We start from the raw sequence: 23,832 nt of genomic DNA, 5'->3' as shown, positions 1-23,832 counted from the left end.
TGCGGGTTTGTTTGCATGAACAGTTTCTTGATAATTATAACTACTGAGAAAGTAGTCGAGCATTATTAGAACATTTAAGGCAGATATACATTTAACTTTTGGCTTTTCTAGATATAAATAGATATAAATAGGAATATAAGTGTTACCTTTGTTTTGGATATTTAAATTTTTGTATTTTGATTCTAACTCGAAAGAATGTTCTGTTTTATACAATTGTGGTTGTTCAAAAGCTTAGAGAGACCTGAGTGGCCATCTTACATGCTGTTTAACTGAATTCAAGTTATAACATTTTTCTGTTTCATTTGGGACAAAATAGAAATTTAGATTTTCATGAATATCTGATTGTATTATTGCCTTTGCAGGCTGAGTGGTGTACAAAGATAAAGACAACCGCAGTTACCCCACTTCTACAGGTCGATCATTACGACATCGCACAACACCGTACCAACTGGCATTTACAAAACAAATATAGTCGTATTTGTTGTAGGCCTACATTGTAATGCTGTCAAATACTAAGACCTGTATCCTATATTTCTTGTTTGTTGTTTTTGTAGTTAGGAATATGGAATTAGCGAATAATTGATTTACTCACGACAAAGAGTGAGTAATCCATATTTGGACGAGGTGAATGCACACATTAATACCTATTCTAATATGCTTGTCTTTGCTAAAACACGCTTACGCTAGAATGACGACAGGACAACGTACGGTGACGTCAAAGTTTTTGTTGCGATCAAGAAAGAGAGCTACTATATTTTGTCTACTGTTTTAGATTAAAGGCATATTAGAATCGAAATAAATTATAGCAAAACCGTGTTTTAACACTATTTATACACTCGGGCGGTAATACGTCGTACAAATAATTTCAGTCGGGCTGCGTCCTCGTGAAATTATTCACGCCCGACGTATAACCGCCCATCGTGCATAAATAGTGTTAAAGCACTCTTTTGCTATAAATTATTTCTTAAACGAAGTTCATGTACTTCTCTGAAGATAGGTTTGTTAATTTTCCAACCAAAAAATGTCAACGTTTACTCCCATTGCCAAAAATATTGGAGACAACTTTTCATGAAATTTTAACCGAAACAATAATTGTTCTAACTAAGAAATTGAGTGCTCACACTTAATGTTTCGTTCAAAAAGAAGAAAGTTATCGCAGTTTATTTTAAATTTTACTGCTGCCGCTATATATACAAGGAGAGTAATTCCAAATGACTCTTTATAAGGAATCAGAATAGTAGTCCCGTCCAATAAGTTAAAAATATGGATTTGTTGGACTCCAGGCCAAAACGAAAAAAATATTAGAATCTATGCGCGTAGCGTGGCATACTCAGTTACTCGGCTGAGTAACATTTAAAATTCAAAAATTAAAAATGATAAAGGCTAAAACAACTGATCAGGAGTGGGTATTGGGGTAGGGACAATGTCACAGCATATGAGTATGCTGTTGCCTTGGTCCTTGACTTACAATTTTTATGACGACAGACTGCTGTTGCTCTTTTATCAAAATTTCTAAATTTTTTTTTTCTTGCTCCACTTGCACTTGTTATTGTAAATACATATTTAAATCTAAATACATCTAAAATTCTAAATACATATATGATTTCAGACGCATATATAATATAGCTGCTATTGACCATAAGAACATCTTCTTAATGGCAATTGTCCATCAGTAGTAAAATTTGGAAGGATAAACAACTGTGTCTGTAACAACTATGAATTCCCAAGCATTATTTCCTAATTTGCTATGCTCAAACAAAAATAAATTATCTATCCCATAATCAAAAAGAATCAACGAGAGTAAAAAGAACAGATCCATAAATTAACATTTAGGCTTTGTTATCTGCATTGCCATACGGTATAACACTCAACTTCAGTCTTACAAACTATCAATTCATTAATTTGTACATCGAAAGCATACGGTTATGAATATACTTTCCAGGTCATTATGCTGCGAGGCACCTACTCAACCCTACTCTACTCCGTCGTGGGAGGGGTTAGTATAAAGAAACCATGTTTCAACACCAGACACCTTCTTTTGATGCACTGACACCCATTTCCCAAAAGTTATTGCCGAAAATATAAATCAATCAAAATTATTTAACGCACGAAATAATTACAATACCTTTGAAATACGGTAATACCTCGATTTCTTTACTCCTAGGATACACATATGTAATACATACTCATGACCAGCAAATATTTAATTACATTACTGATGTCGTCTACACATTTACTTTATTATCGTTTCGTGAATTTAGATTTTATATTTCAGCCTAAGCATCTGTCACAAGACTGTTGTCTCTGTATCATTATTTACTTGATTGTTTTTAAGAATATAGAGATATATTTCACGGAAATTGTAAGCTTTGAAAAGAAATGTTCATGGCAAGGACGATTGTGATATTACAAACATGCACAAGATGGCAAACAATAACCTCTAGTAATTACCTTGGGCTAGAAATTAATATAATGCTTACAACATTTTTCTATAACTGCAATATTTAAAAGAGAATTTACCGTAAATTTACTTGAAGAATGAAATGATAATCTTTATCATTTTGTCTATTTTGAAATTGTGCATAAGTCAAAGTTTGTCCTCAGCAGTTCGATCGGTTCCTAGTCATTTTAGATTATTTACTGCAAGGTGATTTGCGTATATTCCGTTGTAACACGTATGCACACATGCATGTGACACGTGTACTTTATTTAAGAATTGAATGCTATTTTCTGTTCGTTTATACGGGTATAAACCACATTGGGACTTCTTGCTAATTCATGAATCGCGCTGGCGATTCTTTTTTTTTTTTTTTTTTTTTTTTTTGAGGCCCCATATGGGTAACCCCGTTTATTCCTTTACATACATGAAAACAGTAACATACACACAATACTATAATCCAGTATACAAAAGCAATGCAATAAAATGCAAACAACACAATGAATAAATATAAGTTTCAGTTTTTCAATCATATTTATCAAATATGTATCGATTCAATTATAATATTCCATATGTATGTAAAGAAAAAGTTTTTTTTTGAAAGGAAGATGTGATGTTGATTGATGAAAAAGGAAGGGGATAGATAAGAGAAGAAAAAACATGGGATCGTTTCCATTTAAATTGAAAAACTATATTCGATTTATGCTAAAAAAGAATAAAATTTTTGGGGTGGCTAAATTTCAGTTAGAAAAGACCATTTGGATTCATGTTTATCTAATCTATCTTTCATTAAAGCTATTTCTTTTTCCAGGGATATACGCAAATATAGATATTCAAGAAACTGTTTAAAAATTGGGATTGTCTTCCTGTATTTCATTCTAAAAATGAAAAACTTACATAATATAATAACAAAATTTATTGCGCTTTTCATTTTAGTATTTTCTATACAACCAAAACAGACATCTTCAAAATTGACTGTATAGGGGATATTTTTAATTTCGAAAAAATTGTTAAGTCTATTCCATAAAGCCTGCACGTGCTGGCACTCCCAATACAGATTCTCGGTTGTTTCAATATTCATGTTGCAGAAATCACATAGATTACTGGAGACCAGTTTACATGTATATAAATATTTGTTTGTGGGTAACAAACGCATTAAGAATCTATACTGAAAACTTCGAAGTGTTGTATCAATATTAGTTGTAAGCGGTACTGTATATATACGCTTCCAGTTAATGTCGAGATTTTCAAAAACATCGTTCCATTTGTTTTCTGCTTTTATGTCTTCAATGGGCATACATTTTATTTGAATTTTATTTAGTAATTGATTAGGTTTATCAATGTTTTTTATTTTATTAATTAATGTATTGTCCCTATTATTATTTAAGAAATTTTGGGTCATATATTTTATGCTGCTTTTTGGAATACTCTTTATTAATTTAAAATAGTTAAGGTAATCATGTTCCTCTAAGTCTAACATTTGTTTCGCTTCATTAAATCTGTAAAAACATTTTTGCCGAAAGTGGAACAACTGGTCTATATATTTTATATTTTTATTATACCAATTATTCCAGAAAATTGTTTTGTTTTGCATTCGTATTTCCGAGTTATTCCATATAACATGGTTTATATCTTCTCTTATTTGGTTGTATTCATGGCTAATCTTAAACCAAGCAATTAGAATATCTTTTAAGAATATATTCCTATTGCAGATAAGATCTATGTCATCTTTATTTAAGTTACATTCAAAAACTAATTGAGCACCAAAGTTTTCAAGAGCATTTACGTAAAATAATTTCCAGGGACCTTTATTCTCGTCACATATTATTCGTTTTACCCAACAGGCTTTTATGGAATGCAAAAATAACCTAATATCTGTTAATTTTAACCCTCCTAGTTCGTAGTCTTTAGTTAAAACCTTACGTTTTATTTTCTCGGATTTATTATCCCATATAAAACTGAAGACCGTTCGGATAATATCTGTTATAATGTTTTCTGATGGATTCGGCAAGACAGTAAAGGGGTATATGAGTTTTGGCAGAGCAAACGTTTTTACTACAGTCACTTTACCTAAAAGAGTGAGTTTTCGGTGTTGCCATTGTTTTAGACAGTTTTTGAATTCTTGTAATTTCGGCTCAAAGTTTAATTTTATATTTGATTCCCTGTCATTATAGAATGTCATACCAAGAGTTTTTGCGCTTTTTGATGTCCAAATGAAATCTTTATTTGTTGCGTATTTCACATCTGAGTTTTTTAATGATCCTACTCTAAGTATTATTGTTTTTGTTATATTAAGAGTAAGTCCCGAAACATTGCCAAAATCAGTTATAACATCTATTAATCTCTCAAACGATTCTTTATTACCGTTGTTAATATATGTTGCATCATCTGCAAAAAGTGTTTGTTTTATTTCAGTATTTCCTATATTGATTCCTTTGATGTGTTCATCTTTTCTTATAGTATTAGTTAATAATTCCATGCAAACGATAAACAGCGAAGAAGAAAGAGGACAGCCTTGTCGAACCCCACGTTCAATTTGAACACTCTCTGATAAAAAACCATTGTTAATAATCAGACTGGTGATATCACTATAAAAGAGCTTTACCCATTTTATGAAAGACTGTCGAAAATTGAAGTGCTTTAAACTTAGCATTATAAAATCATGGCTTAAACTATCAAATGCCTTTTCATAATCTGAAAACAAAAGAAGACCAGGTAAATTTTGTTGATTGAGATATTCTATAATTTCAAAAATAAGGCGCACATTTTCTCCTATATATCTTCCTTTCATGAATCCAGTTTGCTCGTAACTTATAATATGTGGTAAAACGTTTTTAAGTCGATTAGAGATAGTTTTTGTTGCAATTTTGTAGTCAACATTAAGCAAACTAATTGGTCGCCAATTCGCTAGTGAAGTTTGATCTTTTCCAGGTTTGGGTAATAATGTTAAAATACTTTGTTTTTACAGGTCTGACATTTCTCCCTTCTCATATGAATAATTAAGAGCGTTTATGAAGTATACCTTAATGTCTTTCCAAAATATTTTATAAAATTCTGTTGTAAGACCGTCGGAGCCTGGGCTTTTATTGTTTTTCATGTCAAAAAGGGCTTTAGTACATTCCTTATCTGTGAGTTTTCCTTCACATGTACATTTTTCTTCATTAGATAATTTCCTTATAGATTCGTCAAAAAAGTTTATTGTGGACGATTTCAGCTGCCGTTTTTTATACAAGTTTTTATAAAATTTAACTTCTTCATTTAATATCTCTTTTTTATTATTTATTTCTTGTCCTTCGATTACCAATTTTGTTATATTCTTTTTTTCTGCATTTCTCTTTTCTAGATTTGCGAAGTACTTAGTATTTTTTCATTGCCTTCAATATTTAGTGCTTTAGATCTAATTATAATGCCATTCACTTTTTTATCGTAAAGATTGTTTAATTGTTCTTGTTTATCTTGTAAGCTTTCTTTTATTTCTTTTATATCTATTTCCTGACTTTGAAGTTCAATTTCTAAATCTTTAATTTCTTTTATAAGTTTAAGCTCTTGTTTTTTATCTATTTTCTTCTTATTAGTCGAGTATCTTATCGAAGTATTCCTTATATTTCCCTTTATTAATTCCCATAGAACATCAGGCTGTGCTTCCGCATTGAATTCAGCAGTTTCAGTAATACTTTTCCTTATCAAAGTTTAAAAGTCCTCATTTAATAAAAGACTGTTGTTAAATTTATAATAACCTGGTCCTCTTTCAATGTTACTGAAATTTACATTAAATATTACTATAGAATGATCTGTCTTGAAACCAGGTTTAATCACACAGTTATTTGTTAAGCTGCATAAATATTCGGAGATAAGAAAAAAGTCTAGCCTACAGAATATTGGTGGATTTGTATTTGAATGCCACGTAAAATCACATCTTGTTTTATTTAGGTATCTCCAAATATCAATTAAATTTAATTGTTGTTGTATTGAGTTCAGTTTACGTCTTGATTTCACATGGGTGTCTTGTCGGCCATTTTTCTTATCATAACTTATATCGAGTACTGTGTTAAAATCTCCTCCTATTATAAAGTTTTTGTCATTATTTTCTATTAAAAAAGTTTCTAGTTTCGAAAAAAATTGGATATCATCATTGTTCGGACCATAAACATTTAAAATCATAAGATCGTTATCATTGATTTTTATTTCTAATGCAGATAATCGGCCTTTAACTATTTCCGTAAAATTAATTACTTCATATTTCTCTTTAATATTTAATAGCACGGCGATTCCTTCTTTATTGGAATGTATGCCGCTAAAAAATGCTTCACCGTTCCAGTCATTTTGCCATATTTTACTGTTTGCATTAATTAGATGTGTTTCCTGTAATAAGCAGATTGAGAAATTTTGATGCTTTAACCATTGAAATACTTGTTTTCGTTTTCTTGTATTAATAAGACCCCTAACGTTCATTGACATTATAGATGTTGCCATGATAGACCAAATGAATGGTACTGAAATACACTTTTAAAAATGGAAACGATCATAGCTAAACGGGTAAGGGAAGTAATCTTGAAAAGCATGTTTATGAGTAGGTCATGGGTAGTGCCCCTTTTCAATGCCTAGTTCATCCCGTATAATCAATAATAAGTTTAACAAGAAATGTACTTTTAGGTATAGGTAGATTAAGCTATTAATGTTTTTACTTTTTCCCGCTTTTAAAAAAAGAAAAGAAGAAGTATACAGGTGTGTTATAGGCAGATTACAAATTTCAACCACGAATGTATCAAGGGTAAATGGTAGATTGGAAGTTAAATCCAAAATATTCAAATTTAACTGCATATAATGTGAAAGGTGGTGATCATCCTTATTACAGAAGTAAAAAATACATATAATACCTAAATTAATTATAATTACACATACATACATGTAATGTTATCAAAAGTATTTGTATATTGTGAACATTTAATAAAGCGTCATATTTTAACCTTGATTTATATCATTGTATTAAAACGTATTATACAATATTGATGTTCAAATAAATTCTTGTGACATAGAATAAGGCTGAAATAGATACATACGTTACATCTACTTATCAAAACTGTTGTGCAATTTTAACATTCAAAATAGGTTTCGTGTGGCATCAATTTAAGTTCAAGCAGTAAAAGAGAAAAACACTCGTTCTTTCTAATATTAAAAGACAGTCTGATTTAATAATATCTTGTGCGTAATGCGACCGGTACTGCAGTATATAATAATATATGTATTCTTATTAAAAGTTACAGCAAGGAAACGTGTATAAATGTTCATAATGATATGTTGCGATGTATTTTAACATACATTCGTTACGACGGATATGTAAATCGTTCATATAGAAAATATTCCGTGCATTAAAAAAACCAATTCTGCACATTCTGAGGATCTATTTAAATTGAGCAGTCGTAGTGTATACTGTTGAACCTATACGTATGGACTACAGTTTTTTTCATTTTTAAAAAGTCTGTGTATTTAAACGTCAAATACTCTCTATTCTTGAAAAAAAAAACGGGATGAAGAAAAACCTGGTCCTTTTTCGAAACGAAAACTAGTAAGGAATCTAGGTCATTCAACAAACAGTTGCTCAAATTTATATAATCAAGCTTACACATTAACTAAAGAGAGTCTAATTCGTGTTGCTTGAAGTTGTAATTTTTAAAGGTGATTTTCATTTTTTTTATCATGTAAGTATAATTAATCATAATTATTTGTTTTATTTCTTAGACCTTTTGGCTCTCTTTCAAAACGAAATAAAGAGAGCCATTACATCTAAGTACTAAAACACATTCACATATATAGATTACAATTCATCTACATAGAAATATCACATGTATAGGTTATAGCACATCTACATACACGTATTTACATATACACATACACACATATCTATACACACATATACATACATATAACATCATATACATGTATCCACACAACTATATGTATTCGTGCACATATTTAATTATGGTGCCTGCACAACCGAGCTCGCATAGAATATCTCAAAAAGATTTCAGTCAATTTTATAATTCTTAAAAGGTGAATGATAAAAGTATTTCTATGCAAATATTAAATTCTGTGACGTTTCGCCTATGCATACCAATTCACTGTACATTAGTCACTGATATTTCAGTAATACATATTTTTTATTTAATCGGATTCGGTGACACAAAATTATCTCGCCAAACTGTAATAATACATCTGCAAGGTAATAATTTTCATTCTTAACCTTGTATTTAAAGTACACTAAGAAGTGATTTGCATCGGTGAATGTATTAATTGGTTTGCATATCGCAAAGCATGCACATTTCGTGAAAGGTTAGAGATCACGGGTAGAGGTAAATATACATGGCTGGGTTTTTGCCAAAAAGAGGATTGACCTATTTTCAGATATCTGAAAAAAAAAAAAAGAAAGATGCAATGTAGTTTAATTCTTATTTTTATATTTTAGAAAAAAAAAGTCGGCTTTAAAATCTAAAAAGCTTAATCGGCTTCCGATAATGTACTCGTAAATATGTTGTTAATCTTAACTCATAAATGTATTCTAGCATCATATTTTATACATATAATATATAACATTTGCACTTCTGGTATTTGATATAAGTGTTACATTATAAGTTTTTATCACTTTTTGGCCAAGGTAGATTCAGCCAGTGGTCATATTCTCTGCTCTGTACCCGATGCACGTGTCCCATTTTGTTTTTAAAATATAAGTTCCCATTTCGCACCCAGCATTTGTCTACCTCGTCTGGCATTTTATGTTTAATGCACATTAACACTTGGTAGTTTGTGCGTGTTAGATCCTCAGATACATAAATGGGTTTCGGCAACAGTTTTTTTTGTCTCATGAGATTATCTTTGACCAATCTTGATGTAAATCTGCAGATTATCTGTCTTGGTTTATTTCCGCCGCTTTTTCCCAACCGATGACTGATATCTATGTCTTCTCTTTTTAGGTTTAAATCCTTTATATGGCTGTTCAGAGTTTTTATAATGATATCAGTTGTTTGGTCAGCATTTTCTGGTAATCTGTTTTCATTTTTATTGGCATTTTCTAGTAGTTTGGCGCTATTATCTGTTTTCCATGCAGACGGTGTCGCTTGTTTTTGGTTTGTGTCTGCTGCGGCCCCATATTTTTGCATTTCATCATCACTCAATTCTGTAACTGAGGGATTTGCCGGGTATGTTTTTTCCGCAATGCCATTAATTCTTACATTATGTAGCCTGTCATGTTGCTCAATGTCATTCAAGAATTCGTCTGTTTTTACCTCACTTTTTCTCAGATCTGATTTTAATTTTTCATTCTCATAAGACTGTTTGTCTATTGTTTTGTTTAATTTATCTACCTTAGTTTTTAGTGCCTCATTTTCTACATCCCTGTCAAAGATTTTTGCTTCGAGTATTTCAATTCTTTTTTCAACCGATTTAAGAAGTTCTTCTTTCATTTGTGTTATCATATCTTTAATCATTGTTCTCAGGGTGCCATCATCTTTTGTCATTACATTTTCTAGTTTTGAATTTATTTGGTGTAATTGTGATCTAATATCTTGCATGGGGTCTTCTTGGTTTTTATTTTGTTTCTTTTTAGGATTCTTTCTAGGAGTTATATCTGCGCTTGTATCCAGTTCACTCACACTGCTTAATTCACTACGTGGTCTTTTTTTATCACTATCTTTCCCTGCATACTTTTCTGCCATTATTTAGTATAATAGCGTATCTCTATTGTATCTCGTATTAAGGATTAACGGTACTTGTGTCTGATCCTTGCACGGATTATCTATTATGATATCATTATATCATTGTATTTGACAACTGTTCACTAAGATAAGATTTTCAATATGGCGCTCCCAGATTTGACCTCTTCATAACTTTGCTTTATAATATCACATGTTAAACATTGTCAAACTGTTTGTTTTTCATAGTAAATATATTTACCATATAAAGCGAATGTAATAGTCCAAGATAATCCAAAAATCACTTTTTTAGTATTTCCCAAAAAGGAAAAATTTCCAATTTTCCTAAGAGCTCGAAATTTTGAACGTCTCACCAAGGGACATCACTCTAGCGCTGGCGATTCTTGGACGATTAGCAAGAAGCCTTCCAGTGTGGTTCATACCCGAATAAATGCACAAAAATAGCATTCAATTCTTATATTTACATTTTACGATAGCTTGCTACAAACATTGTTGATTTGCTTCCAGGAGTATCAGAAATTCAAAATAAATGTCAATATATCGATCTTTTCGTAATCTTATAACAGAACAGTCAAAAAGACCCGCCCACGTTCAACTATAATTCGCCTTCCGATAAAAATACAGTACCTGGTTTTTATTTAATTTTTTTTAACTCCAGTGAAAATACATACAGTCGTGTCGATTCACTTGTGATCTTTGACGTCAGAAAAGCTAGTTACAGCTATAATGAAATGTTCTTTTTGAACGTTTTGGCGAATTTGTGGAACGAGGCCATTTTGTTAATAATATTTGTGAAGGAGGTCAGATTACGCTTACAATCTCGCGGAAAGGACCGTCATTGACTTTTTTAATCCAATATTGTTTATATGAAGTCAAATATACTTTTAAATGTATTTGGACAATATTTTAAGTCGATGAATAATCCAGACGACAAATTTTCCACACCTGATGCTGATATTTACCATTTTATAGAACGTTATGAAAATAATGAATTTTGTATTATGTTCGATGAATTGAATATGCCTTTTAGTATAGACCAACTCCTTAAATCTGTCAATCAATTAAACTCCAATAAAAGTGGAGGTCCTGATTTGTTCCTAAATGAGTTTTTCATTCACGGTAAAAATACTCTTTTGCCATATATAGTGTTGCTATTTAATATTCTTTTTGAAAATGGATACTTTCCACACAGTTGGTCGGAAGGGTTTGTTGTTCTCTTAGATAAAAAAGGAACGATAAATGATATGAACAATTATAGGGGAATTACATTGCTTAGTTCACTTGGAAAACTATTTACTAGAGTTCTAAATAATCGTTTGTGTACATGGGCTGAACAATATGGAGTTTACATAGAAGGACAGGCTGGTTTAGGTCAAAGATGGGTACATTAGACAATGTTTTTGTTTTACAGTGGCTCATTAATCATGTTATTAATAGTGGAAAGCAATTATTTTGTGCCTTCATTGATTTAAGTAAGGCATTTGAATATGTTAATAAATGTTTGTGGTCAAAATTAATCAAGTTATGTATAAGAGGAAATATTTTGAACATAATGAGAGCAATGTATTCCAGTTTTAAATCAAGAGTTAAGTATATGAACCAGTTAAGTGATAGTTTCGAATGCCAATTAGGTGTAAGACAAGGTGAATGTTTGTCTCCCTTTCTTTTCGCTATGTTTTTAAATGATATTGAAAATATGTGTGCAACCAGTAACTTAGATGGTGTTGATGTTGACACTTTTAAACTGTTCTTGATTTTATATGCAGACGATATTGTAATTTTCGCTAATAGCAGAAGTGAGCTTGAAAACAGTCGTAACATGCTTTATGATCATTGTAACAAATGGAAATGCCTGCAAAACAAAGATATTTATATTAAGAAAAGGGGGTCGCCTACCAACAGATTTTAATTTTTTTTCTCAGATCCTTCAGCACGACTTTTATGTCGTGTTACTGGTACTGTTTAGTTTCTCAGCATGAACATTTCGGCCTGGGTGGTTCCAATACTCCCGCTTTCATAGCTTTGGGTATTGTTTAATCACCCCTAAGATATGGTGCCTGCTTTTTAATTTTGTCTTTTGACAGTTCCTGTGATATGCAGGCTCCATAACCTCAGATCCCCTTTCTAAATTACAGTTTGTTTAGTTCTGCTCATTGTTTTCTCGTTTAGGGCATACCCATTATTTTAACTGGGGACCATACGCCGCTTTTCATGGAATTACACGCTAGTGTAGCATTGAAGGTTCCATGTGCACCGCCGTATGAACACATCTGCGGATGTCTCTAAATTGTTTTTTTTTTTTGTACTTTTAGCATGTGTAAATGTTGAGTTCTGCTCAACCCGGGGCTAGAGGGCGTGGACGCTAGCATGCATTTCCACTACCGTCCATGAACAGGCTAAATCAAACCGAGCCTGCAACATTTTCGTTTTTGTTGTGTTGAGCGACCTGTGGAGTTTCCACTTTTTCTATTTCACTATGGGGAACATAAGATAGTATTTAGTATGTTCATATTCTATAAAAATGCAAAAATATTCTATAAAAATGCAAAAAATAAGTATGCACGTGATATAAGTAAGTGTATGATTTTAATAGTAATGGCAAGTGAAACAGAGATGTAATTTATAATACGGTTTAAGGGAAACTATTCGTTTTCTGTAAAGCTGATTTATATTAATGACAGTGTTTGCCTTGGTATAATCTTTTGCTATCGTCCTCATTAGCCATTGCTATTCCGTATTTGGGAAAATATTATTACAATTTTGTAACTATATTGAACACATCTTGCACATGTACCAATTGTACGCCATATTATCATGCAAATTGTGCCTCATGGGTCTTATGACCTTCTGGTTGTTTATAAAATAAACTCTTGTAACTCTATGAAAATTAACGTTCTTGTCTTTCCATGTAAAATGTGTAGTGAATTCAAATTTTGTATACAACAAATAAGTTTGGAAAAAGAACTCGTGTGTTGCTTAATGTGTGAATAACAAATTTCGTCCTGAATAAATAGACAGCCTAGTCCAAGTCCTTTAAAAATGCCAGCCCCTACCCCTCTCCCCGATCCCGATTTGTAACGTTCATCAACTTATATAGACCTTTCTTTACATTCCGAGCCATTTGTGAATATTTTGTTCTACTGAAGAAGCATAGATTTGGTTAGAAAAGTCACCAGAAGCCACCCTTTCTATTGTTTGCTCTAAACTTTTCACGGGGTGTGTGTGTGGGGGGGGGGGCTCCCTAGACCCCGCCGGAGGAGGGAATTCCTCCTCCCACACTCTATCCCTTGAGTAACAACTAAATTGATCACGCTACGTCCCTAATTAAATTATATTTATTATATGGAGTTTGTGGTATGTAGATTTCGGATGTTGCTGTAGGGATAACGCATGTTTTTTCGTGTTATAACATCTGCAGAATCCCGAGGGATTGGTTGGTACCCGAGCCCGGGGGATTCTGATGATGTTAAAACACGAAAAGAATATGCGTTAACGCTATTCTAGCATAAAAAGCTTAAAAACCAAGAAAATGAATATATTGTCCCTCAACGTCATTAAATTTCCATGAAATGCGCCGTAAAGTCTACGTTGTTTTTTTTCACGTTGACGTCATTTCCATTTGAATTATCCGTTTTGGGGCCGTAATACGTTAACGCTTTTCCACGGAACGCGCATATATAAAAAGGCGTTATATCAGCACGTGAGCGCGAGAATCTCTCTGTTAACACACGTTTTCTCTCCTGTTAAAACACCCCCGACAAGTGACAATAACAGCAGTTTTATACTAGAATATATATACTTATGAAAGTGTGGATGCATTTCAAATCACACAGTACAACACTGGTTACTATTGAATTGTCACGTGACAGAAAGAAAAGCTTCTAATTGGTTGAAAATATATAGGTGTGAAATAGATAACAATATCCGAAACCTGCAGTCCAGAAACGCCATATTTTTTTCGTTTTTTTTTTTTCATATTGGGCGGAACAACTCTTCCAATTCCTTAATGCAAAGAGTCGTTCAGAATTACTTCCCTTGTATAACAAGACAACAAATGCGATAACTTTCTTATCTGTGAACGAAACATATAAGCATGAACACTTAGACAATCTACTAGTCTGATAAGAAGTCTATTATCCTAGTCAGAGAGCTTTCATTTGTAAATAGCTACCTGTTGAATATCTGGCTGTATTACCTTACATATGGCTGTTGGAGAAGTTACCCATGTTATAACTATGAAGGGAAGTGATTTAACACGGGAATATAAAAAGAGACTATGATTGGCAAATGTAAGGACTGTGACCAGTCTAATGAACATTCAATTTTATACTGCGCCGATGATAATGGTTTCAGTTCAAAATTTGATGAAATGTTGTTTTCATTTTTTAGGGGGGGGGGGGGGGGGGGGGGGGGGAAAGGGCTGGGAGTAAAAGCACGATAATGCACACATGTAACATTAACATATTATGAGAGAAGAATAACAATTTTCAATGTCTGATATAAATTTTTTGAAAATGTTTCGAATCCTCATATAAAAATGTTTGAATATTAGTTTTTATGTATATTCTTTTTTAATATAGTATGAAATAATAGGTAATTTAACAGTGTTGACTTCAATACTGTTAAATAAGCTCATAATGTTATACTCGTAGTGGGAAGTCGTCATATACAAGTATCTGTATATTACAAAATAATAATGACAATTTAAAAAATAGATATAGGCCTAGAGCTTCAAGGTGAAACCCTCCCCCTCCAGGGATTTTTGTAGACCCCATTATTTTTGATGCCCCTTGTCTGTAGATCATATTTCTGAATTCTGGCAAGAGGGTTCTCTATTAATTACAGCATGTTATTTACGTTACCTTAACGATTATCTAAAAAGTGATAAAACTGGAATGTGGTGATTTATATGGTAGAAACAATTAAAATCATAACATAAGCAAGTGGGTTCAATGAAATGGAGAATATGCTGTTGTCAATGTTCCCGCTTAGTTTTGTTCTCTCAATCGATCATTTCATTTTGTAATTTACGTTACCATTTGTTTTGTTTTTAAAAAATACTCATATCAATTATTTCAACAGGTTTAATTGTCAGAAAATATCAGATATGTCTAAAATATAGTATCTTCATATACATATTATTTAAGAATTTATCGTTCAAAATTTTTAAGAACAAGTGCGTTACCATTATCATATACGTTACTTAAATTCACGATATAATCTTTTCATTTCTCGGTCAATAGATTGTTTATGTAATCATTATAATGATGTTTAGACTTAGATAATGCGAGTATCTTATCAAGTTTGAACTAGTTTGATATAAAAATGCATGTAGCAAAGCACTGACATTGTAACCTATGTTACGATACGTTACTGAATGTGTATTTTATTAACTGAAAATACATGCTTACAGCTGCTTATATGCTTAACCAAATCAATTCACATAAATCATAATTGAGAAACAATTAAGTTGTAGCATTAATCATTCCTCTGCTACCTTGTAATAAGCAATTTAGTATTTACTGCTATTAACAGACAGTTCTTTTTAGTTTGATATTTTCAGTCACATAAGTCGTCATAATCATTGTTTTGTATATGATGTCATCTTGGTCATCTCTACGTCTTCATAGTAATCATCAGAGTCATCCTCGTCACGTGTTGCTGGTGTGTCACAAATAAGTTCAGCTAGTTCTCAACACATTTTCTGATCCAAATTCCCATCCACTTTCATTTACGTTTGGTAGAATTGGGTAGTTGTCATGAGCATGAACCCAAATGAACAATTGATATTTCACACGTGTTACGTGCACTTTAAGTGACAATTGGCAATAGACTCATGTAGTTGATACTTTTCAAGAAACATGTCATATATAAGTTTGTTGACGTTATTGTATTCTTTGTATCCATAGATTGCACAAACAAGATTTTCGGTGCCGTTTAAGAGGTCATCAGAACAGGGATGTGTATGACCTACTTCCGCTTATGTTGCAACATACTCCTGGTTTTCTCTACTATTTTGAGCGGTGTTACTTTCCCTGTGCGAACAAAAGCACTGGTTGTGTCAAGCAGTCAGACAGTCTATTGCAGGCAAAATTGAGCAGATTCTTTCTCCTTTGCTTTGAAAGATGTTGTGAACATTTAAAAGACGTCTTTTGTTGCCTGTTCCCGTGTCAAATAAAACAGTATTTCTGGGGATCTAACTTTAATTATCGTCTTTCATGTAGTGCTAGTGGTACTGATGTCTAAGCAGTGAATATTATTCTTGTGTCTGCTTCTTCCTGTGTAGAGTGCATAGTAGCACATAGGGTCGTACTTGAACTTTGTTCCCATCTTCAGTTGTGAGAAAATAACACTTTTCACCATTGTCAAAATACAGTTGTCTTCCCTTCAACTTTGGTGAATAGCAATCACATTTTCATTGTTCGAAATTTAGATTGATCACCTGTGTTTTGTTTTCACTATTTGACATGAATGTTCCAATCACGTGGTTTGGTTTTCGCTCCTGACAGTAAGAATTTTGGAACAGATCAGTGTCTTCGACGCTCATATGATTTGATCAACTGAGGACTGTTAGTGTCAGTTACAAAATTGACACGAGCTGTTTTTTGGTAGTTGACTGAACACAGTTTCGGCTTCGTCTTGTAATGTTGCAGGGATGGTTACTAAGCTTTGCAGCATGCTGTTACCGTCAAACACCAAAACAACGTCATCTTTTTGGACGCTGGTTAGTCTCTACATAGTGAAGTAGTTTTGACTTGTCTGTTCTTACTGGCATTCCATCTGCAATAGCTAAAACGGCCAGGGGGCAGGTCCTAGATAAAAAGAAAGTGTAAATTCTAGATCTATGTCGTGTTGAACAGCCAAAAAAATCAACTGTTCTTACACGTTACGTTCTGCTCTTATCTGTGGTATTTTGCTTCGAGAACTGGATACTTTCCTTGTAACTTCAGCTGTGGCAAAGGTTTAAGTTTGCTTCTCTTTATGGGGTCATGGAAAGGAAAGGAATTTTCAATCAATCTTCTTTTGATAAATTAATCCATTGTCTTTTCACCAATTTAGTTGCCTTAAGGTCATGAGCGACTTCTGCTTTCGCAAGAATATCAGAGAACACACAGTAAAGTTCAACTTTGTTTCTTTTTCAGCCTGGAATGGGTTCGTGAAGGATTCTTTGCCATCATAGCCTTGTTAACTTCTTCTTCACTCCTTCGTATCTGAGCAGGTTATACTTCTTTGTGTTCGGACAGGTCTTCTCTATTTATGTCTGCATTCTGAAGTGTTGCTTCAACATACCTGGCTCTGTAATGACGGGTCATGCACCAGCAGAAGTATGCAGCATAGTTTCTACTGAAACCAATTATGCCATCCTCAGACTTTGCATGTCTGTTAATTGTATGCTCTATAGTAATATCTACAACATTTCTCGATGCCGGTACAGAGGACCTAGATACATTAAAATCATTAATTCGGAGTAGCTCTTCTGCACCTGGATCAATATTCATCAATGTCAAAAGGTAAACGGGGACGTATCGGGCATAATTATTGTGGTCAAATGCGAAAAACAAAGAGCACAGTGTGTACAGCAATACATACATTAACCAAAATTGAGCAGTTTTGCCACTTTCACCCTTTCTGATTTGAACTGCTGTCTGTTGAAATACTCTTCAAAGTCAGGAGAGTTATATAAAGACCAAATAGTCATGTTCATTAAAACATTTATTAAACAAACTTGAAACGTAAACACAAGTTCATAAAATAATATTTTACATACAACAGAATGAACACAAGTCAGTTCTTGATCGTTTAGAAAATTGTTATTGTTATTGTTCAAAGTTGACCTTGACAAGAAATATACTATTTTGACCAACAGGGAAGTTGATCATATAAAAGTAATAACGAACTGTTTGCATAAAAATGACATATATCTTGTAATTAAGTGTGCAAAATATATTTCAAAAATAACACATGGCACTGTTTCCTCCTACTTTTAAACAAATTGCTCAATTCATATGACACCTATTTTGTTTCGTATGAAGCAAGTGGTGAGCTGATTACCTTTCAGAAACTGTAAAAGTTCTACATGTATATTTTTAAAGCAATAAAAATAGCTTTGACTGTATTATTTTAAATAAATATACTAGTCTGCATTCTGATATGTTACACAAGAAATTGAACTTAGAAGTTCAGAATTTTTTAAGTGAAACTAGAAGGTCTAGGAAGTTCGCAGGCTCTGGGTCAATTGAGTCTAAGTTTATTGAGGAGAAACCACTTTAAAAGTCCAAAGCCCCTACCACCTTGACCATTGAACTATTGACACCAAAATCAATAGGGGTCATCTAATGACCATGGCTTATGTCTCTTTAAGTTTAAAGGCAAGAAGATTACACATTTTCATGTTTGCTCTTCTTATAAGGGGAAACCTTTTCTACACTTATCGTCATCATATCCTGTGTTACATTATTATAAAACTTCTTGTCTGAGGAAGATGGCATAAAGATTCATAGTAAAACTTCACGAGTGTACTTGTGACTGGGCCTGTATTTGGCAATGGCTAGTCTTTAGACAGTTTCTCGGAGTGACTATTGGCATGCCGCTGTAATTGTAAGTTGTAATTCAGTGTTCAAACTGTTTTTTGTTATTTTCACTGTGAAGTCTAATGCCATTTGCAAACAGAAAAATATATTCCATCATTTGGGCCGATGCCATTACATGCATGTCTTGTCTATTTAATGTCCATCAATACTGAAAATATGCACGATTTTTAATATCATTACTCAATACACAAAACTGCAGTGCACGGTTCAAATATTATTTTGAAAACACAATGCATAGTACACCATCGACGCTCATTTATGACCGATTTCTCCGTCATTTGAACATTTACAGAGCTGAAATTTTGCACATTTTTACTTTGTATGTAACTGAATAAATCGTGCGATTCAGAATTTTCCCTACAATGCAAATAAGTGATGGTATTGGGAGAAATGTGTTCACGGCATGCATTTATCAAATGATAAGTTGTCATTTTATCACAAATTTTAGCGTTTCTACTAAAGATTGACTCTTTACGCTTGTGAGAGCATATACACAGTATCTGATTATTAAAAGTAATGCTCTTTTCTTCTGTAAATGTATAAGACAATAGTAAATCGGGGTTTTACTGACCTTGTTGACGAAAAATAATCACGTTTTTAGAAAATACCTTATCACTAAGTGGCACTATCCCGTGTACGCTCCTCCCGTAAAAGTCACCGACCTGTGTTCGATTCTTGACATCAATGCCTCGCGCGTTTACAGTGTTCTTTCAGCCTTGCCAAAGTAATCCGTGTTCGGGGTCATATATAGTTTGAAAAGCAGTCCCAAATAAACAGTGGCGTACAGGATATTCCATTTGTGTTTTTTTTCATACCGAATTTATTAAACGAGTTGAATAAAATGATAAAATACGAGGCTCTGCTGAGCATTTTATCAATCTTATTTAACGAGTTTAAAAAATTCAATGTGGAATGACACGAATGTAATATTCTTTTTATTACATGTAAGACTTTCCAGCTGAAACATCAAAATTTCTTCTTTCTTTACCTATTATAGAACAAGTAAATTCAACCAACGTCTCCTATACTTAAAACGACGTCACTGTGTGTGTGACATTAAATCTTTATTACACTTGTCTAGTGTAATACCAAATTTATATAATGGCTTTATTTACGTTAAACATGTGATAAAAGATATTATATTGAAATTGTTCTCTTCATTCATTTTGATCATTTCCCAGACTGGATGACGAGAAGATAGAAGACTAAGAAACCAGGTGTGCAAGGATGCAGTTTTGGAAGAGCCACGCTCCCTTTTATGACAGGAGGCATCTACTGGAGCTGAATTATGGTTCACACCACTTCCACTCATTGCTTATCATTATACAGACAAATGTTTAGTTTGTATGTATATGTATGTTTATAAGTTTGCCTCTTCCATGTTTGCTTACTTGTGTCATATAATTATTTGCATGATGTGACCTGTGATATACAATTGTGTCTTCTGTACTATGATTATCGATACTTTGTTCATTGGCCATAAATGGCTTAATACTGATAAACATATTCTATTCTATTTTTGAAGTTAAGTGTAGAATTAAATCGCAAATTATTTAAGATATGGTTATGTTATGATTCTGCCTGCATCCTTTCTTATTTCCATCTGTCAGTATTTAAGGAGATGGCTATCCTTCACTTAAATATTCTATATTTAGATATTTACGCCAAATGTAGAAAATCTTCATAAATTATATATGACTTTAGTAAATATAATGCAGAGCTACATTCATAATTTTAAATGCCATGTAGTAACAGCCGATTGTTAAATTTAATTTAATGTGAACTAATTTAGTATTACATGTGCATTTAATTAAGTCGCTTATGTGACGTAATTGCTCAGGATGTTGTACTTTATACTATATTTGCATTATATACTGTAAATGTCATGAAGATGTATTTTATTTATGTATGTCTTGGACATCTGAGATATTGTTTTGTGAATGGCTAAAGGCATGTTTATGCCAATATGCCAAATAAAACCCGTAAACTCGTTAAAAAACTTTCAGTTTTTAGTGGTAGTACACATTTATACTTTGTTTAGCTATAGACGTATAAAGCATGTTCTATTTTTAGCTCACCTGTCACAAAGTGACAAGGCGAGCTTTTGTGATCGCGCGGCGTCTGTCGTCCGTGCGTGCGTAAACTTTTGCTTGTGTCCATTCTAGAGGTCATATTTTTTCATGGGATCTCTATGAAAGTTGGTCAGAATGTTTATCTTGATAATATCTAGGTCAAGTTCGAAACTGGGCCACGTGCGGTCCAAAACTAGGTCAGTAGGTCTAAAAATAGAGAAACCTTGTGACCTCTCTAGAGGCCATATTTTTCAAATGGATCTACACGAAAATTGGTCAGCATACTAACCTTGATAGTATCTAGATCAAATTCGAAACTGGGTTACGGGCGGTCCAAAACTACTAGGTCAGTAGGTCTAAAAATAGAAAAACCTTGTGACCTCTCTAGAGGCTATACTTTTCAATGGGTCTTCATGAAAATTGGTCAGAATGTTAACCTTGATGATATCTAGTTTAAGTTTACGTGCCATTAAAAACTAGGTCATTAGGTCAAGTAATAGAAAAACATTGTGACCTCTCTAGAGGCCATATTTTTCATGGGATCTGTATGAAAGTTGGTCTGAATGTTCATCTTAATTATATCTAGGTCAAGTTTGAAACTGGGTTACATGCGGTCAAAAACTAGGTCAGTATGTCTAAAAATAGGAAAACATTGTGGCCTCTCTAGAGACCATATTTTTCATGAGATCTCATGAAAATTGGTGAGAATGTTCAACTTGATGATATCTAGGTCAAGTTTGAAACTAGATTACGTGCCTTCAAAAACTAGGTCATTAAGTCAAATAATAAAAAAATCTTGCGACCTCTCTAGAGGCTATATTTTTCAACTGATTTTCATGAAAATTGGTCAGAATTTTTATCTTGATGATTTCTAGGTCAAGTTCAAAACTGGGTCACATGAACTCAAAAACTAGGTCACTATGTCAAATAATAGAAAAAAACGACGTCATACTCAGTTCAAAACTGGGTCATGTGGTGACAGGTGAGCGATTCAGGACCATCAATGTCCTCTTGTTAACCTAATGCATAACTACTTACTGTTAATATATATAAACATGTTAATTTTATGTTTACATAAACTATATGAAGTATTTGTTCATGTTTTCAAGTCTCGTATATCTTTAAATTGTCTTCAATTTCCTTTGATAGTTTCAAAGTAATTGTGAAATTTTGAAGAATTCAGTAAAAAAAATGTGTAAGACAATTGAAAAGAAGTATGAAAATAGAGTTATGTACGTTCTGGGCCTTTAGTTCCTTTCCTAGTGCTTGCTTCCATAAATACTTACAAAAATCTATTTTATCGCCAAAAATAAAAAAAGAAACCTTGAAGTATAAAAAGGAGATTATTAAGAAAGTATATTCTTCACTTTTTCTCACTGCAAACACCATTATGACGAGAGTTTTTGACATTCTGGCGTAAAAAATAGATTTTTTAAATGAAAAAAAAAAAAAAAACGGGGAGAAAGTGGGTACGGCCGGGCACATGTACATTGTTACATGATTGTACATTTCTCCTAAAAGTCAAATCCTTGTATCACCCTTGAATAATCGAAATATAAAAAAAATACAAATGTGAGGCTTATAAACATGTTTATATATATATATATATATTTAAATAAAAAAAACGGAAAGAAAGTGAGTACGGTCGGGCACATATATATTAAAGAAGAGGAAACCCTGTTTTATTTTTGTCTAAATTTTAATTTGAAAACAGATTTTTTTTACATATCTCACTGACCGCTCCCTAGAGAATGACCTGTTAGTAAGTGAAAAGGCATGGTAACATATTACTAAAGAAAGAAAGATGATGTATTCAATTATAACCCAGTGCGTATAGAATAAGACATACTCATTATAACATATTGCGCTCCACTTGCCGTCTAATTGATGACCTGTCTCCAAAAAGTGTCTTAAGTAATTAACAAAACGTCATTTTCATTGGATATTACGTTGTACGTCACAGCCTAAAACAATAGAACACATACAACAAACATGGCCGTCGATTTTGTATCACGATTACTAAATATTATCTAGACTCCATATTTAGTGAATTTATCATAAAAAAATAAGCTGGGAATTATTTAATAGAATATCAAAGAAAACGTGATTCACTACATTGGATATTTATTGGATTTCTTAGAGTGAAAAAAGTTTTAAAAAGTGAAATGAAAATTATCTAATAACACGGTGTAGGTTTTTTTGTCTGAGAAATACGTATCAGTGGAAAACACTATGTGTCAAACGTTTTCCATATTAATATATTCGCTTAAATACTAAACAATGTGGATTTGTTGCTTTTTTAAAGTTTACATTATATATATATTCATTAAATCAGTATATTGTGTGGATCCTAACCACCTGGTGACTGAAATAGAACAGCCACTGAAAGTCCAGCAGACGACAGCTCAAGGTTGCAGACGAAATGTCAAAGCCAAAGATGACAAAGAATTCCGGATAGCGTGGCTCGCACCGGAGCAGGAATTCCATAACTTCAGCGCCGCTACAAGCACTGGTGCCGTAAAACTTGCTTTGGCTTTTATTGTTCAGCATGAAATATTGCACGGATATACGCTTAGGTATGATTAAGACATGGTTTTTTTTTTCTTCAAAAAATTGATCTCATACTTTTGTCACCTCAAGTATATGACCTTTTTACAGACAGGAATTTTGAAACAGGTAGAAATGCCAATTGACTATTGCAAACACAAAATATCCGATACAAAAGGTATTTTTAAAAATGCAGCCCGGTAAACAAAACGCAGAGTAGCACATGTGTGATATGCATTAAATAAAACTATTGACATTCAAATGTCAGTGATGTTAGTACTTTCGTGTGCTACAAATTTCATTACTGGTGGTGGGAAGCCTGCTTTCCCCTTAGGGAAATATACAAGTACAGTAAAGCAGACCTAGCTCTGGAAAATAAAGACATTTTCGCAAAAGAAAATCTGTTGACACAGTGGAAATACGCCTAGACACTTCGCGATTATCACGTAGGAAAGTATATTCTATAGAAAAGGCATCTA

At 32.8% G+C, this 23,832-nt stretch overlaps 2 protein-coding genes across 3 annotated transcripts in view; one reads left to right on the top strand and one right to left on the bottom strand.

Annotated features, from left to right (window-relative positions):
• Positions 1–9,060: 9,060 nt before the first annotated feature.
• Positions 9,061–10,146, bottom strand: LOC128550034 (uncharacterized). The gene has a single exon (XM_053527891.1). It carries the CDS (start codon positions 10,144–10,146, stop codon positions 9,061–9,063), a length of 1,086 nt encoding a protein of 361 aa, XP_053383866.1.
• A 12,630-nt stretch (positions 10,147–22,776) lies between these two features.
• Positions 22,777–23,832, top strand: part of LOC123536484 (atrial natriuretic peptide receptor 1-like) — a 37,790-nt gene continuing 36,734 nt past the window's right edge. For both annotated transcript variants that reach the window (XM_045319688.2, XM_045319689.2), the window contains exon 1: positions 22,777–23,382. In XM_045319688.2, coding sequence (XP_045175623.2) covers positions 23,087–23,382 — 296 coding nt within the window. In that variant the 5' untranslated portion in view covers positions 22,777–23,086. The remainder of the gene's footprint in view (positions 23,383–23,832) is intronic.

Source organism: Mercenaria mercenaria, chromosome 17 (assembly GCF_021730395.1).
Source record: "Mercenaria mercenaria strain notata chromosome 17, MADL_Memer_1, whole genome shotgun sequence".
In the NCBI taxonomy this organism is placed as follows: Eukaryota; Metazoa; Mollusca; class Bivalvia; order Venerida; family Veneridae; genus Mercenaria; species Mercenaria mercenaria.
The sequence above is the reverse complement of the archived record's forward strand: the minus strand, read 5'-3'. Positions and strand labels throughout refer to the sequence as shown.

What these genes read in the sequence shown, in the direction of transcription:
- LOC128550034 (XM_053527891.1), bottom strand. Translation starts at nt 10,146, where the DNA reads ATGGCAGAAAAGTATGCAGGGAAAGATAGTGATAAAAAAAGACCACGT.